The sequence below is a fragment of the Micropterus dolomieu genome, linkage group LG23 (assembly GCF_021292245.1).
Source record: "Micropterus dolomieu isolate WLL.071019.BEF.003 ecotype Adirondacks linkage group LG23, ASM2129224v1, whole genome shotgun sequence".
In the NCBI taxonomy this organism is placed as follows: Eukaryota; Metazoa; Chordata; class Actinopteri; order Centrarchiformes; family Centrarchidae; genus Micropterus; species Micropterus dolomieu.
In genome coordinates this window covers 6,813,147-6,831,865 of record NC_060172.1, presented here as the reverse complement: position 1 = coordinate 6,831,865, position 18,719 = coordinate 6,813,147, and the positions used below count along the sequence as shown (strand labels likewise).

Below are 18,719 nucleotides of genomic sequence, written 5' to 3'. Positions count from 1 at the left end.
TGTAAGGGATGGGTAATGGGGGAAAAAAAGAAAATAAAGAGTCACATTGTTGTACAAGGGGTATAATATTCATAATCAGAATTATTTCATTAGTGTATAATCATCTGTAAAGAATCTTTGTGTTTTTGTTACCTTAGAATGAGCCCTTTATCTCTACAGAGGGAGTGGTCTTCTTGCATGGAGGGTGAGGTGAGGGGTATATAGTTGGTTGTAATCTGCAACCTCATAGCTAGAGGTGGTCATGGTGCAGTGGATACGATGCATGCCTTTGGTGTGAGAGACCTGGGTTCAATTCCTCACTGTGACACATCCACCAATGTGTCCTTGAGCAAGACACTTAACCCCTAGTTGCTCCAGAGGTGTGTGACCTCTGACGTAATTGACATATAGCGTAATTGACGTAATAGCAATTGTAAGTTGCTTTGGATAAAAGCGTCAGCTAAGAGAATAAATGTAGAATAAAACAAACAGAAATTACAGAAAATCTCAGTCACACAGCAGCACCAGAAACTGAGAAACTGCTACAGAATGGGAGCTGTGCAGAACCTGGACTAACAGTATGGGTCCTTCAAAATTATAAGGAAGAAATTTTCTTTGTTACTGCCAACAGCCCAATAACACAATGTGCATTATACAGTGTGTTCACACTGTACGAAATTGTACACGAAATTATACAGTGTGTTCACACTGTATAATTTCGTGGATTGTTTTGACACCAGCTAATCTCCAATTTTACAGCATGTAGGAATAATTATGCTAGTGCATTTTAGAGGCAATATACTTGCTATCTGTTGTCGTGTGTTCTTTTATTATATAGCTGTACATGTATGACATCTTGCAGACATCTGCATGGATTTAGCTTTTCTGTGACAAGTGATTTACTTTGATTGCTTTAAGGTCTTGTAATTATTGTTTTATGTTTCATTTGAACCCGTTGATGTATGCTTCTCATACATATCCTATACTGATTATGTCTGCCTTGTCTGCATTTCCAAAAAAAGTTTGCTTACATGATTCAATTAGCCAGTTCTACTCATGTTTGAGTCATATATTGCATGCCTGTGTTCAACCTGATAATTTTTTGCAACCTTTGAAAACACCAGGATCATTACTGTGCGTACAGGCAATGAAAATTAATTAATTTTACATGGAGCTGCCTTTTTTGTTAAGCCTACTTTTCAATTGTAGGCTACTTGTGATATGTCTATGTATAAGTCTAAGGGGGTTTTATTTTGAAAATCATGACCGGACGTCGCGTCTGTTAGGATATTTAAACGAGCTTAAAGCAGCCTGTTCCCCCAGTCAGCGTGAAAGTTGTCTTGGCTTGAAAAAGCGTTGAGTCTGCACTCGCTAGTTTCCAGCGCCGCTGCTTCACACAGTTTCTCCCGGAGAGATGAGGCGGAAAGAGAAGAGGCTGCTGCAGTTCGCCGGGCTGCTCATAGCGGCTCTTCTTTTCCTCCCCAACGTCGGGCTGTGGTCTTTGTACCGGGACCGGGTGTTCGACAACTCGCCCAACAGTGTGGAAGGACCAGGGGGCATTCTGCCGATACAGGTATGAGAAGCTCTGTTATAACACTCCTCGTGAAGTGTTTCTCAAACTGGGGTCCAGGGAAAACATGGGTGCGCTGTATTGTCCCTCCTTTGTAAGCTCGTTTTATCGGCTCTAATCAATTCAAGGAGACTTCAGAAGTGAAGTCAGAAACCGAAATCAGACCGGTAGATATTTAGTTTATAATCTTCCCGTGCCGGGGAGTTTGGAGAGTGTCCTAGTACTTCTAGTCTGCTCAGGTTCAGAACCATGGAGAGCGCCGGGACTTGTGGAGAGCAGGCAGGAAAGGTTTCTTGTTTTTTTTTTTTTTAACTACGGTAACAAAGCATGAGAGTGTCCAATCAATAGAGAGATTTTAGGATTTCCTTGGTTTATATGGAGTAATTCTGAATGAGAGCAGTAATTGTGAAAGTCCCGGCGCTCTCCATGGTTCTGAACCTGACCCCCAGACAGTTAGAGAGCCTTGGAGTGGCAAGAGGTTGGGCGTTCATATCCTCTAAAGTAATCTGAGCAGTTAGTTTTGTTTGCTTGGTAATCTCCGCTCTAAGATGGTTTGCTACTGATGGATAGCCTGCACTGTATTTAGCATTTCTGCCTGAGTGATAAGTAGCTGTAGTCTTAGTGATCATGTTTAAATTGATTGTTACAACCTTTCAACATCTGATCTGTAGCTGTTGCCATGGGTAACAACTAAGGCTGCCACTGGTTCTTTGCATTATTGATTAATGGAAGGGTCATTTTGAATATGGAAGATCAAAAATAGTCAGAAACAGCAAACATCATGCTGCTTATTTTGTCTGACCAACTAATAATGATACAGCGCATCCTCATGAAGGGGAAAACTACAACCTGCACTGCTTTTGATTTTAAAATCTATAATATATTTTGTGAAGATCTTCAGTTGATCACAAATGACAAGGAAGCTAACAGCGTGTCTACATTAAATGATGGTGAAGTACTTTGCGTCTTGTCACAGGGATTTACAGCCCACTGGATGTCTAGCGTCTCCTTGTAGTAGAAAAACGGCTGATAAAAGCACAGGCAGTAATCAATATTCTGTAATACTCATCACATCTAGAGGATCAGTGACACGACATCATGTTGTCGCCAGGTATCTGTTTGTACTGTATGTGTGTGAGAAGAAATGCTTAGTTACCCTTAGTTCCAAATTAAAATCGCAATCAAAGCATGAAACAGCCACTTTTCCACTTTAGATGAGCTCGAAATGATAAAGAGCTATCCCTGTTCAATATGTCTGAGCGACTGAAAGCAGATTCACAGCCAGATGTATAAATACCAGGCAGGTCACTTAACATGATGTAACAGTCAGTCTTTTTTGAAAGAAATGCCGATAACATCTTTTGAAGACATTCCTCACTGTCCCTGTGACAATCTTTAATACTACTGATTTGTTTTAGCCTTTCACTTGATTCAGTTTTCAGTTTTTCAGTATAAGAGTCATTTATCATTAATTTAACAGTCCTTTAAAATTATTTTGTGGTACAGTTTTATATATTGTAAGCATGAAAATATATTAGTTGTAAACTAAATCTTAGGGGCTTTTGTGGTGTGGATGAAACTTTGACATCATCCTGAGAGAACGTTTAGTAAAGCATGCCTTTAATATCCCTCAAGATCAACAACATAAAGACACAGTTTTTAATGACATTTCTGACATTTCTTGATTGGAACAGGTTTTCATGCTTAATAGTCTGAAAGGCTGAGATTTATTTTTATTCTGACTCTCTTCTTGGTTTTTAGACTTGTAATGGATGGCGTGTACAGGATCATTTTGGCAAGTTGTCAAACATGTTGTACTTTAGGGCAGGTTGAAGTTGCAATAATGGTCTGGCTGAATTTGTTATAGAGCAACAGAGTCTGCAGATGGAGGAAGTCAAACACAGAAGGTAGTAGAGAGGGATTAGAGTGGAACGGCCACGAATTGCAGTGTTGGCTGTTTGCTCCTTCGCTCCTCTTGTCCACATGTCAAAGTTCTTTTGGGACAAACACTGAACCGAAAGGTTGCTTTTCCTCCGGACAACTTTGTAGAGCTGTCTAGTGTTGTTGTTATGTCTGTACCTCTGTACAATGGCTTTACAGAAAGCTGGTGAGTAAAACTTAATCACACCTGAAACGGTAGGTTTGATGGCTGTGATAATTAGGCTCAAGTTACAATTAATTAATTACAATTATTAAGTTACAATATTTGAGGTTGTCCTCCCAAAAACAACGACTGCATTGCTTGTTTCAGCAAATCCCATTAAATTAGATATGTTTACGTTCAAGTGACAAAGCCCTCTCACAGCTATAGGAATTATGAAGGGAGCAAAGGAGGAAGTCTGTCAGGCAAGGTCCATGTAGAGAGGAGGCTGGTGTAGATGGACATCTGACTTTAACCTTTCCAATTATGTTGTTTTCTAAAGTAGGTCCATCATCGTTCCAGAACCTTCAACACATTTTTATTACTACAATCATGACGGAGATTGTTGGAGATGGTTTTTATGGTTTGGAAAAGCAAATACAAATTATGCTGTTCTGTCAATAGGGGCATCAAATCAGATCATTCTAGAGGGCAAACAACTTTTGTTGTTTAATTTGGAGGACATGTTGCAATATTTACATTTCCTACTGTCCATCCATCCATCCATCCAATCTATTAGCCTACTGCTTATCTTTAGAGGGTCGTAGGAGCCTGATGCCGATCCCAGCTGACATTTAGCAAGAGGCAGGCTGAACCCTGGACAGGTTTGACAGGGCTGACGCATAGAGACAAACAACCATTCACACTCACAGTCACAACTACAGGCACCAAATAACCTAACCTGCATGTCTCTGGACTGTGGGAGGAAGCCGGAGAAAACCTTCGCAAGCACAGGGAGAACATGCAAACTCCACACAGAAGGGCCCCAGCTGGCTCACCTTTTCATCCCACCATTCTATATTTACTCATAGTACTGTTCATGGTCAATATAGTACAATATCATATATATTTATCTGGCTGAGGTGAGGCATCTTGTCTGATCATGTGTATTCCTATTTTTTTTAGCACTAAGTTTTAATTATTAGTTAAGTTCTGGATTAGAGGTAGCAAAAAAAATTGGAGTTGTACGACTTGGATGTTGTTGACAAGAAGGAGGGTATAGTTTAACTCCTGCATGACATTTATGGGCCATTGTTTCAGTGTCATGTGTGCACTGAATTCTCTCCTGGCATGCAATGGGTGATAAGCAAGGAAACACACTGGCTAGGCTGCCAGTCTGCCATCAGCCAGCCTTAACATTTGTCTTATTTTATGTTCTAATATAACACAGATCCTCTTTTACACTGCTGGAAATTGGCTGCAAGTCTTCATCTTCTGTTCAGTTTTTTTTTCTGTCCTGTAAACCTTTAATAGCGAAAGACAAATAGAACAAAGGACAAATGAGGAAAAAGGAAGGAACAATATGTGTGTTTGTGTTCTGTGTTGGCGGCTCCCTGTGGGCTGTTATGGCTCCACTGAAGATGATGAAAATCAATACCCTTATCCCATTCAGCCTTTTCCCACATAAGTCTTGTTAGAGACATTTGTAGTGGATATTTTGTTTCCCTTGTTGATTTCTGTCAGCTCCACTTGTAGACGACACAGTGCTTAAACCATCAGAATAAGAACAGAGTGGATTAAATACAAACAGAATGAGCCGCAGTCTCATTCATACAAAATCTCTCCCACTGATGTATTAGATAAAAGAGAATATAAATTAACAGCGTTCATACGTATTGTTTTTAAAGATGCATTTACCCCGTGTCTTTGTTTACATTTATTTGGTTGCACTTTTTCTAGTTTTCTGCTATTTGCCCTGGAGCATTTTAGCTCGAGGAATTTGCAGTTTGGGATTCTTCCTTACTCCTTCAGGGAAAACTACAGCAGCAGTCAGCTTGCATTCACAGCAAGGATGGTGGATTCCAAAAGCAAAACCCAGTCATGCCAAACAAGTGTCAAAGAGTATCCAAACATCCATTGAAATTTCTCAAACCACTCCTGCAGCTTAATCCACTTCTCAACCCACCCACATGTTCAGTATGTTCAGAAACTCCTCTAACATTATTAAATATACCATCGGCTGAAAGTAAGGGAGGCAATTGTTTGACTACAGCTGCTGTCCATTGCCAGGGACCTTGCCTTTCAGACGTTTCCGAGCCACCTTTCAAGTCCACAGTGGGCTAGCGCTTCCTACTGACAAGATACATTTTCGGTGGAGTCCTTTTAAGTAACTGTAGCAGCAGCAGTTGAGAGGTTGGAGAGAGCATGATTGCCTGCATTCAAGATATTGTAAGCTTATCAATTAGAGTGATCCTCAATTGATTTGTGGGTCAGGCTAGAGGACGGAGGAGTGAGGACGGGAGGAAGAATTATTAGCTCTTGTTGAGCATGAAACCAGGTGTTCTCATATATAGCTATGTGTCCACTGACTGTGTTGTGGCTAGAAGTGTGAAATTGTTGCATGTTTTAACCCAAACAGAGCCAAGCAGCACAAACCACACGACTTTTCCAAATGCAACCAAGATACCAGTAACTTAATTTTTAACTACATTCCAGAATGACACTTAAAAGAGTTTTCTCATGATGCCCCTATTAGCAGGACAAAATAATTTGTCAGAACCTTCCAAAGCCGTTAAAAAAAGAGAAGTGTTTTGTGTTCTGCTGGTTAAAGGTAAACATCGGGAGCTATGTGAGGTACTTATCCATAGACAGCAGTCAGTGTGTCCCCAGTTTGGAGAAGAAGATAGTTGTACCAGCACGGAAGCTAGGCAATGTACTGCTGTGGACAGGGTCAGCAGCAAGTATTTTAGCCAAAGGTCCTCAGCAGCTACTAAACAGACCTTGAGGTGAGATTGTTTTGCTGTTTTCAAGGTCAAGAATAAACTTGGCTATACTCACTAGCTGAAATGAATGTAGGAAATGATGTGTGTTTTACTGATATACATCAGCAAAACCCTTCACTCATGCAAAACAATATACAACAATACAATGTCAAGTCAATTTATTGTAATATTGAATTATTGTCCAGTTCCACTGTATATGTGATGTGAAAAACATAAGCTTCCTTTGTGCAGTGAGAAGATTGGTAGCCGTCAGTGTTTTAAGTATATTTTTTTGTTTGACTGTAGTAAAAAATGTGAATCTTTCAGCATCATCAGTTTCTCCCATCTAGAGTTAACAGTATTCATCTAAAAGCTTGGTGTATTACTGAAGTTTGGAGATGGTTTGTGCAGCCTGTGCAGGGGGAGTTGAGGGGGGCTGATAGTGGTGCCTGTCTGTCAGCTTTACCTCTAGCTGGGTGGGAACAGGAAGCTGCTCTTTGAGCTGGCAGCACAATGGCTCAGCACTTAATGGCCACCGTACAGTATTTCTGTGCGGTTATTTCCCTGCCTTCCTCTCCCTCAGACATGATAATAAGGAGCTTATTTGAACAGCTCACATGGGCTTGGATGGGGTCCAGTTGAGGCAGAGATCCTAGCAGTGCCAGCACAGCTGCAAATTACCACTGAACCCCCAGAAGGTCCATCACACCATGGTTGATGTTTTTGGTTTTATGAATTCTGGAAGTTTTGAGACACCTCTGCCATAATCCCAAAACTTGATTTTTGTAAACTGACTGATTTATAATTATATCTAAAATAATTTTCGGCACTTTGTCACCACTGTCTGTCTTTGTCTTTGCCACGCAGCATCTCTCCAAATCTCAAACTGGCTGTGTCATATAATTCTATCAGATTGAACTCATTCATGACAGGAATTGCAGGAGTTCATCTCTCCCCCATGAAATTAAAGGAAAGGAAAGTTTAGCACGACTGCACCTTTACAGATTTGCTGAAATACCTTGGAGAATCTCTGAAACAAAAAACAAACTTCTGCAACATTGAGTTTGATCATTGAGTTTTATTGCTAGTGCATGCTGAAGGAAGACAGCTTTTAAGCTTTTAAGCAGTCAGGTCAGACTTACGGTATGTATTTAACAGGCTTTAGCAATAGTGTGAGCATATACTGTATATCAAAGTGTTCAGTAGCAGTAATATGAGTTTAAATTCAAATATCTGCATGTTTCCCAGCTGTATCCGCCAACAAGTTTTTGAATAAGCTTTAAGCTGTTTGGGGGCTCTCTGCAGTCGGCTGTTAGCAGGTGATAGCAGCGCTGCTTTTATATGTGCACATAAACATCTGACTGCATATCTGTTCTTTGGTGTGTATGTCACATGGTGTGTGCTTTCTCAATGAATTTTGTTGTTGTTGTTTGTTTGTTTATTGTGTGTGTGTGTGTACATACAGGTCTGTGCATATACAAAGCCTGCACAAGCTAAAAGAGGAGCATTGTACTGCAGAGAGAAAGAGAAAGAGAGAGTGAAAGTACAATGATTGGCCCTAAATATGTGGACACCCTAAAATTACACCCATATGTGATTGTTGAACATCTCATTTGAAAGTCATGGCCATCTATCTGCTGCTAAAACAGCCCTCACTCATCTTACTCATCAACTCGTCTGTCCATCAGATCCTGACTGCAGTTGTTCCTATTCAGCCACAAGAGCATCACTGAGGTCTAACACTGATGCTGGGCCATGAGGCCTGGATTGCATTTGATGTTCTAGATCATCCCAAACGTGTGGGATTATCCTGGTGTTGAAATGAAATGTTGACCATACTTCACACCCTGTGTACACTATTCACATTTTGCAAAGATCAATTTCTCTCCATTTGTCTTTCTTTGTAAAAATGAAACCACCTTAGAAAATGACGCTTGATGTGACATTTTCTAGGAAGTTAAACCTTTTGCTGGAAGTGCTGCACTCTGCCAAAAAGCAACCGGCTCCACCGTATTTTAAAAGACCAGCTGCACTTTGACTGCCTCATGCCTGCTTTTTATTGCTCTCCGTGCAGTTAGAGGCATGTTAATACACCTGTTTGCAGAATCTATCTCACCATGTTCTTGTGTGCTTGTCTTCATCCTTAATCTTTTCTTTGATTTAATAGCTCAAATTAAGGGAGCAAGAGCCTTCATCTGGATTTATCTTCTCTGGCCTTTTCATGGAAGCAGCAGGCAGTCCTAACATTTTGTAAGAACTGTGTTCATATCACAATCCATCAGTATCTGAGCAGAAAGTCTGAGGCCGCAGGAGGCAGGGGATTCCATGAGTCCTGGCCTCTCTCTGGTCCTCTGCCTGCTCTCTCCCTCTCAGCATGACTCTGGATAATGACTCCTTTTGGGAGATAATGGACTCAGTGGCCTCACTGAGCTCGTCTTTGTGGGGGGGAGTGCCTCAATGCAGGAGGCTGTGCCTGGAGGTCCTCTGCTTCAAGCCCATGTTTGGCTCAGACAGGATGAAGAACGGATGCCTAGAGGGATTTGCATCTGTATCACAACAGGGCTGCTCAGCCTTCATCTTTTTTTTTGATTGTGTCTTCTGTGACTCAAGTGGGATGATAGTGTTGTTCTCTCTCTGCTGGATGTGTTAGCAGGTAGCGGTTTGCTAAAATTTTAGCCACTTTAAAACATGAGAATATGTCAGGATTGTGGGACTGTCAGGTTTTTGTGGAGTTTCACTGACCTGTAGTGGCCAGAAAATCAATTAGTGCAACTTTAACGCATTTTCTACACAGCAGTTTTATCCAGCATTGTGACTTGTGAATGGAAAGTCCTGAAACATATTCATCTCCCTCTAGCTCGGCCTGAACTGTAGCCGGAGTAGGTCAGTTAGTGCACGCTGAAGTTTCTTGTTCTTAGAAGAGGTAACAGGGGAGTTGTGAGCCTCCAGCACAGATTGACTTGTCTGTGATGTGGCTGAAGGTGGAGGAGGAGGAGCAGAGGGCTGAGGTGGAACAGAAGACCGGTAATTGTGTCTCTGGGGTTCGAGGTAGACCTGTCTGTGATCTGACAGAACAGTAAAGGAGAAAAAAGAACTAAAAATCTTCCTCTTCTCACTCCGCAGGATATGAAGAAACAGAAAAGGGAAGTATTGACCCAAGGTGGTCTGATTCGTGCCCCTCAGAGAATGAATGGGCTGCTCTGTTCTTATCAGACTTTCTGCACTGCTGGTAAAACCAGCTCCTCCTCTACACCAAACAAAGGCAGTCCAATAGCGGTCCTCTATCTCTCCTTGTTCACCCCTTGTCTTTTTTCAGCACAACAGATCTGAAAGCAGCAACAACTTTCCGAGCTGATATTGATTTTGAGCCATCAGCTGTTATCAAAAGGTAGCATGAAGTTTAATGTTCAGTTTATTACTTTATAACTTGTTGTGAAACGGTGTCACCACTTCCCTCAACACAGAATTACATCAGTGCTTTGGGAAAAGCAGCAATAGACGACAACTTGAGCTTCATAATCACAGGGGATGAGAAACAGGTAATAACTAAATTAACTGTAAAATGTATATGTATTTGATATCCCTAAACATCTTACCACTAATAGGGAGACAAAAGTCAGGTTTGTCCTGAGGGTGGTGGCGGATGGAAAGAAGCCCTCTAAAGTAATGGGAACAAAGGAGAAAGTCAGGTGATGTTTGTTAGGAGGAGGTCAGGGTGAATGGATGAGTCAACAAAATATCAGACTTTAACACTGGAGATGTTTGTTTCGTGTTTCCGACCGACAGTCAACTTTTTTTTTTACCTACATGGCGATATGACAAATAACATGCAGAGAGCAATAGAAAACAATCCCTACTCTAATGTTGCACACATGGTATTTAATATTGTTGTTGTGAGGTTTAAGACATTTTCTCTCGCGGGAGACAATAAAGTAATCTTAACATTCTAACCTTTGGGTTTAACTTTTTCTCTGCAAAGTTTTCTGCTGTGCTTTAATAAAAAGTTTAAGAAGGCACAGGTGAGATCTCAGAGGCCACTGGTATTTAGTTCAGATTTTGCTGTCACTTATTTCTCAGGGGAAAATGTTCTCCCTTGTGCCATAATACATCCACTGAAGAATAAAGCCACTGCCAACAAAATATGATGAGGTAACTATCTGCAGAAAAGGTGATGCCTCAGAGGTTAGCATGGCATTTCCATTTACCATGGGTTTCATTGGTTTTAAAGTGATCTTTTCCAGTCTGTTCACGTGCAACATGTAGAACATTTTCAGAAACAAGTGAAAGATGGCAGAAAATGGTTATCAGATATTTCAAGAAAAAGGAGTAATGTGCAACATTAAAGGGTAAAATAGAATCAAGAAAAACATGCAGCAGGGTACATCTTTCTTAACGATCAATTGAATGTTCGCTTACCCACCTTACTTAGTGTTGCTCAGTTTTGTCAGATTGCAACTGTCACTGGCTAATTTTATCAGCTGTCGCTAGCTAGCTAGCTATTTAGGATATCGTTAGCTTCATGAGTTTATTGAAAACGCCTTCTCCAACTGGCTTTTTAATGGCACAGTTTAAAATAAAAACCATGTAAAGGGTAAAATTAGCTATTGACGGCTGCATTTGTGACACTGTACGATAAAGGTGTGTCCCAGACAAAAAGTCAGCATGTACAGGCATTTTTCCAAGATTTGTCTGAGGGGAGAGACTGCCATATACTATATTAATAGTTCCTGATTAACTCTGCCATTGGGCAGCACAAAGCTAGTAACAACTATCTAATTATTTCATTACTTTACTTTGGGACAAAAATAGTAATACATTATACTGAGTAATACCTCTTACTTCATGATTATCTGACCATTACTTGACCTTTTTGTGCCCCCATCAAGTAAAGTTTGAGTTATGAAACAGTATGCTTCACTTTTAGAATGAAGGATGCCTGATGAGTTTGTGAAAAGTGAAGCTATCTTGGGATATCTCGCCTATCTTGTCAATTTCTTCACTACTTCTTCCAAACAGAACAGAGCCACTTATGTTACCCTAAACATAGAAGTTAAGAAGCTAATGTGTTGCTAATACAACATTTTAAGTGGCTGATGAATTACTATATAGTAATAAATGTCTCTGGCCGTGGTGCTGAAATAGTCAGACTCAGTTTATGTTTTGCATTTTGGGAATATGTCACTTTCATTTTAACACACACATACACCCATAATGTTGATCCCCACCCAGAGACATATACTTTGTAAGCAGCAAGCATTTGATGAATAGACCATTAAAAGGCTACATGAAAGTTAATTAGTGATCACTCATGCAGGTGAAATTGTCCACTTCCCTGTCTCTCGTTCCCTCTCTGAATGTTTGAATTGAAGTATGAATTTCCACTGAGGCCTGTCACTTATCAGACACAGTCCTTTCTAATTAACGATTGAACAGTTGATGTAGATCAAACATGGGCTGCATGGCTCGTGGTGTAGCTCTTGTCACACCCTATTAGCTGGTTTATGCTGCACCTTGAATATTGATGAACTAGAAAAGTGCCCAGAGCAGAAATTTGTTTGTGGCAGCGTTTTGCCTCGTCTCTGTGATGATGGCCATTAGGAAGGTAGCAGCAGAGCACACAGCGGGGAGGCAGAGGAAGCAACACAAAGAGTAGAAAAGGGATTGTTGTGTTTACAGTCTTTTTTTACTTTTTGTATAATGTGAATGCCACGTACGCTAGCTTTTATGAGGTGGGTATTGATGATGTGGCTGATACCAAACAGTACAGGCCCACGGCAGTGTAGATTCACTCCTTTATTTGAAATCCTGCCCCACCTGTTTTGGAGTGGATGAGAAAGGGTCTGGCAACCCTAGAGGGCTTAGTTTAGTGAGGTAGCAGCAGGTGAGGCACTGTTTATATTTATATTTACACCCCATTAAGACTAAAATAGTGACATTAACATTTAATCTGATTTGGTCACATCACCAGACCTGGATTTGCAACCTCCCTTCCATAAACAACGGAATCAGATGCTGCCCATTTTTGGTAAAGAGGTGTTTTCATTAGTGAAGGGAATTTATTTTAGTGACTCTCATTTTAAAACCAGAGGGGATTGTTCATTCCAAGCAGTGGCACCTAGGCTGTAGAATACATTGCCTCCCTTTCTTTGTTCTGTGAATTCTGTCAATTGTTTTAAAAAGTTACTGAAGACTCTGCTATTCAAGCAGGCTTTTAGTTAGACGAGGGGTTTTCATGTTTTTTATTCTATGTTTTCCATTTGTTTTTAAATTTTCTTATGCATTGTATTTTACTTTGTGGTATTGTATTATTTTGAAGCACTTTGTGATTTTTATCTGTGAAAAGTGCTATACTGCTGGAGGAAATGGGATTTATGTGAATGCTGTGACCAGCACTGTACAGCCGCAGAGTTGTGGTTCTCTGGTGTTTGTGTTAGATATATCCGTTACAGTGAATACATTGATGAATGTTTTTTAACACAGAGGGCCTCTTGGTTCCCCACACAGCCTTGCACTTCGCTTTAAACTCAGTCTTATTTCTTGCAGTTTGCAAAAATAAATCCTCCAAGTAGAAAAACTAAAAGAACTGGCGAAGAGCAGTTGAAAATAAGAATATCTGTGTACTTGTTGTAAGGCTGCATTACATTCTTATCTCTTGGACTCACTGTGCGTGTTGAAATGAATCTTTGGGTCTTTTTTTAACTTGTGTGATTGTTGAACGTCAGTGCAAAAAGGCATCTCTGGTAAGACACCAAAACATGATTTTGTGGAATACAAAACTGCAACTGTGCTCTACTTTAACTGTAAAATATATATAAATAATTTCTTATATTGCACTTTTATATGGATTTCTTGTACTGAATGTTGTTGTTACTTGTTTAGTGTCCACTTTAACCTCAAGAGAAAAAGCAGTCCATTTGCGGTGCACTGGTGTGATGCAGAATGGCAGTAAATTTAAACTGAATTCACTGGAACTGAAATGAATTGTATGAAAATGAATGTGCCTCTATAGTGAGGAGGAAATGGATGTTCCACTAGAATGCTGGGTTAATTTGGTGTCCAGTCTCATTTTGTGCATATTAGTGTTGAGTGATTACGGCTGCTTTTCTGGGAGTTAAATACCCTGGCTGTTTGTTCTCTGCAAGCTCCTCTACATCTGCTGAAGCCACTCTGGCTTCCTTTAGTTGGAAACACACAGATGGACTCTCACTTCATATCTGGTCCTGTGATACACTGAGAGGAAATATATAGTATACTTGCATTTTACTTAGTAAAAGAAAAACAAAACAGCTTTAACAGAAACAGAAAATGATGAAAGCTTTAGGCTCCATTTTACTGCTTGAAAGTTACTTTGGAGTTTTTTGTTTTTTTTTGCGGACCCAAATCAATGCTGAATTAATCTCTCAGCTCGCAGGATTGTCAAAGGCTTGTGTTTTTGGGCAACCAATAGCAGACACCGAGACAGGAGTAAAAGGAAAATCACAGACGGTTTATTAATAAAATGGTGGTTTTCCAGCTGGCAGTCTTTGTGAGCAGGCAGGCGGCAGAGAAAAAGGTAAAATGCTGACCAAGGCAGACAGACTGAGTTCTCTCTCTCTCTCTGGGACCAAAAATCTGAGGCACAAGCAAAAATAGAGGTCAGAAAATTACATACGGTGAGAATTCAGAATTTGGCTGTAGCTTGAGAACCACTAAAGTGAAAAACAGACAGTATATTACTGGACGAAGCCACCCCGCAGATTTGAATGGAGAGGAGCCACAGCTGCCCCTGTTGACCTGGATTGCATTATATTGAAATATGTTTCAAATTTTCTTATATAATTATTCCTCATGTTTGTAAATTGGATAGGCAAAACTTCAGAAACACCTAGCATAGTAAAGGTCCAACACGGAAATGTGTTGTTAGCTGTTAGACGTCTTTCAAACTCCAGCTTGTAACAAAGGCTTTCTATTACATTTCACTTCTAGGTGTCTGAAATCAGAGGATTAAATACATCTCCAATTCAAAGATGAAAAAAACAATTATAGTGGGTAGTAGATAGAGGAGGAGGAATTATAATGATTTTGATATTTTTGATTATAATGATGACTCACCTTTCCTGTAGCACCACCATCAGACCCAAACTCCCCGTGGTATGTAATAAACATCAAAATCTGTTGGGATTCAGTTTGTCATGACATTTACTGAGCATATTTTCTTCCCCAAAGGGTGAGCTATTTCCATTTTTGTCATTAAATGAGCTTTTCTCCAGAACTATCCTAAGGCCAAATTATCCACTTTGTCCTCAAGACACACAACTCTGGCTGAGAACATGTGTGCCCCGCAGAGGAAAAACTGTTTTGAATTATGATTATGATTCCAAGACCTCTTCTGTAGTGCTATCTATTACATTGGCTTTAGAATATGTTGTTCTGTCCAACACTTTAGAATTGTGCAGTTTAATAACCTTTGCAGCCTCTAAGGATCACTAGGAAAGAGTTAGACTTCAGCTCTGTCCCAAATCCAAACTACATACGATTTCTAAACATGTTATGAGTACAGTATTGTGTTCACACTGGGAAAATGACACAAATATGTGCGCTCAAAACAGCAGTGTGCATACTGAAAATACTTAATTTGGTTTTCGGTTTTTGTACCCACTTTTCTCCCACAATGCACTACAATCATAAATTGGAGGAGGACATACTCACAGCTGCAAATCAATGTAATAAACTGCATGTGGTCCAGAAAGAGCTCTGTAAATTAACAATAAAATGTTAAATATTTGAAAGTGATTTTATGTTCAACAGCAGACAAATAAAGTATAATTTCCTGTTAGTATAAAATTATAAAGTGTGTTGATTTATTGTATAAAAGTACAGATTTAAGATTAGCATACAGTACAGTAGGCCTAATGTATGGACGTAGGGATCTACAACCTTGGCTGGTTGGATTGGTTGTCTAAAATGCCAAGCAGACTGGAAACAAACAGAAAAATAGACAACAGCTGCTGTAGGCAGATACACACTCCCATTGCTCGCCATAGTGGTTTGTTTGACTGTACTGTGGTATAAGCTAACAGCCTGGTTAATAGTATTCCATGCAGTCAGACGTGTCATTTGTATTAACAACATTTCACTAATTGCATCCTCTCATAGAGCTAATTAATTTACCATTGTGCTGTGATCCTATAATATCTTGAGTCACTGAAAGTAATTTCTTTAGCAGAGAGAATTTCATAAATGGCTGCTTTTGCATTTTAATGCTGAGCAGAGAGAATAACAGCTTATGGTGATGAGGGTGTCTCGGTGTATGTATGTGTGTAATGGAAATTAAATTAAATGTCATATTGTTGGTGTCATACAAATAAAACACAGATTTTTTCTTCCCATTGTGTAAACCCCCAGCTGTCATCACCACACTTTAGGAAGAATAATAAACTCATGCAGATTTTGGCTGACAGCCAGGAAGATGATGAAATAGCTATAACGTCTATTTCTCTTTTACAAGTGTGAAAAAAGTCGCTGTATCTTTTATTCAGGCACTTTACTGCACCAATTAAAATCTTAAATAGATTATATAGATTCTTCTGGATGTTTTATTTACTGTGGAATATCAATGACAATCAGTGTTTTTATCATTTTATCTTTCACCACCAACTGAACACTTCTGTTCTGTCAAGATAACTCATAACAATGCTGATATAAAAGCATACCATCCGTTATTGACATTGACAGTCGAAGCAGCTGAACAAATGGTTTGCATTTTTATTGTGTGCTCTTGCAGGGTTTGAACCAGATGAGGAAGGTCGCTCAGGTGGGACTCGATGGTGTGCGGCGGACAGACTGGCACGACTACGAAGCAATGAGGAGAGATGCTGCTCGCTCAGGTAGGTCCGAACTCTTTGCTGATGCTGCTGTTTTGTTTGGGCACATTTGCTGGGAACATCTACTCTTTTCCAGCACAAGGCCACAGACATCTAGACACACAAACACAACCACACACACATACACACACAGCAGCACTCTAGTTCAACTCTGTCTTTTTTTGTCTCTTAATTCCTTCCAAGTGGATTTCTCTCTCTCAGAAGCAGTTTGAATCAATTCTACGAGTACAGTTCTGAGTTCATAATTAAACACAGTTAATCTTCTACCATAAGCATTGATTCAGCCCCAGGCCGTGAGTGGGAAACATACCTTTGCCTATTTTAATCACAAATGTAACAGATTGAACTGGCTTTTATATAGTATTAGGTAGTACTTAAGTGGTAAATGAGCGGGATTTGTGAGACTAATGAGGGGTTTGAGGTTGTGTGGACACAACAGTTTGAGGTTTGTTTAAGCGCAGATCCTCAGCAGAAAACATAAACAACTGTACAACTTTAAACAATCATTTTTGATAAACAAAGCTGCAAGTAAAAGCCTGTGTACATTAAAACGTAAAGTGAAAAGTTACCTTGTGCAACAACCATCCAATAACAGAGCTTAAAATTCTGTTACATGCACCGCTAACGGCAGGCAGAAGCTAAAGATAATGCCATAGAGAAAACTGATAATACAATTTGCAGCTTGAATGAATTTCTTTCAGTTCTGGGTCAATCCAGCAACAACGGTGCCAAATATTGTAAGTAAGTAAGGATGTGTTTTGAATTTGATTTGATTCGCACCTCTGACTGACTTTTTCTCCATAGCAATTGGTGCCTGAAGCTCATGGGTGTTTTTAGCATTTAGGACCATTCACCATGCCAAATTGAGGGAAATAAAACACAATTTCTCAGAAACTAAATTGAAATAATTGTGGCCTTAACATAAACCAAAAGTACTGATAAAATAATCCATGAGACTGCTATCTGTCTATATAAAGAAACAGGATTATTTTATTGATATAAAAGATGTCAATAAAATAAATTTCAAATGCAAATTCAGATTGAGGAAAAATACTTCTGAACTAGCTGAACCTCTGACTTTACAACTCATTAGCTGTGTTTCATTTTATTCTATCAGGAAATTACACCTGAACATTGGACATGGTCAATCAAACTGGGACTTTGACTTATCACTGGCCATTAAACTTCACAATGAAAATCTGTAACTCAGTCAAAAAAATCTATTAAGAGAAATATTTCTTAGGGCTCAGATTTGCTAGAGGAGTTATTATACAGGGAAAAGTACAATATTAAGTAGAAGAGTTTATCTCTGAAATGACCCATTAAAGTGAGGAGTTATTTTCCACAGTTATTACCTTCAGGAATATAGACAGGTCATTTCTGCCTAATGGAACAAGGCAGCTCACTTTAATTTGACGCTCTCCTTTGACTATAGCTCAGCCTCCATGCGTGTATCTTTGTGTGTTTGCGTGGAGTGCTTTGATGAGTGGCTAATGAAACATTCAGCACAGTGTAATTTGATTCACTCCTGAAATGAGCTCAATTTTTATAATGTTTGTGTGTAGGAAAGGGTTGTTAGAGAGTGATTAGGTACATGCTTGTGTGTACGTGCCATACATCTTATCTAAGTGCTATAGCCTAAATGTCTAGTAATATACAATGCAGGTATTTTTTGGTTGTCTTGATTGTTAATAATTGCTGATTTTCTTAGTCTTTATTTTCATTTATCTGAATCTCTCTGGGTTTAATCAGAAAAGACAATTCAGTAAGTTAAGTCAACTTTGTATTTGGGAAACTGTACATGATTTACTTTTATAGACCAGGGGTCGTATTACAAAACTTCCTAACCTGCTGATCCTACATTAATTAGTTTGGTACCATGGTAATAAGGCTTGGGAAAAATCCTATCTTAGACTCCTCCTGTCTTATAACTTAAGACAGGAACTTTCTGTAAAACGGCGCCAGATGGTTGTTTGATTGATTAGGAAAATAATCTGCAGATAAATTATTAATTTAAATTATTGTTCTTCACAACCCTGAAATGCCCTGTGTGTGCTTGCTGTGATCCCTCAAAGCGCATTGGAGACACTAGCTAGTTTTTGAGGTTTCTCTTTTAAAGGTGTCTCAAGAGACTTTGTGTTTAAATAAAAGATCAACTAATTAGAAGCACGCTTAAATAGCCTTTAAAACAGAAATAGTTTTTAATGTTGAATGAATGAAATCAGGTACACACTATATACAATAAGTGAAGGCAAAATTTAATTGTAGTCATTATATTCAAAGCTAATCCCAAGGTTGAGGTTTTGGGAAAATTGACAATCGGCCTGTTTTCTCATTGAGGTATGAGGACGTGTTGCAGATTTTGGTTATTCCAGTAAAATGAACACTTTGCGAATAAATAAAGATCTGATTCCTGCAAATCCACATTATCATTACACACTCATGGACGAGCAGCACTGCCTGCA

The 18,719-nt window shown here is 39.4% G+C and overlaps 1 protein-coding gene across 6 annotated transcripts in view; it reads left to right on the top strand.

The window, feature by feature from the left end:
- The first annotated feature begins 1,308 nt into the window (after positions 1–1,308).
- Positions 1,309–18,719, top strand: part of LOC123962925 (polypeptide N-acetylgalactosaminyltransferase 10) — a 369,356-nt gene continuing 351,945 nt past the window's right edge. For 3 of the 6 annotated variants that reach the window (XR_006823100.1, XR_006823101.1, XM_046039428.1), the window contains exons 1-2: positions 1,309–1,552; positions 16,155–16,257. Coding sequence is in view for 1 of the 6 variants with exons in the window: in XM_046039428.1 (XP_045895384.1) it covers positions 1,394–1,552; positions 16,155–16,257 (262 nt within the window). In the remaining 5 variants the exon portion in view is untranslated. Of the gene's footprint in view, positions 1,553–6,234; positions 6,416–9,514; positions 9,780–9,855; positions 9,931–16,154; positions 16,258–18,719 lie in introns of those variants that run through there. The other 3 variants (XR_006823104.1, XR_006823103.1, XR_006823102.1) reach the window with 3 other exon arrangements.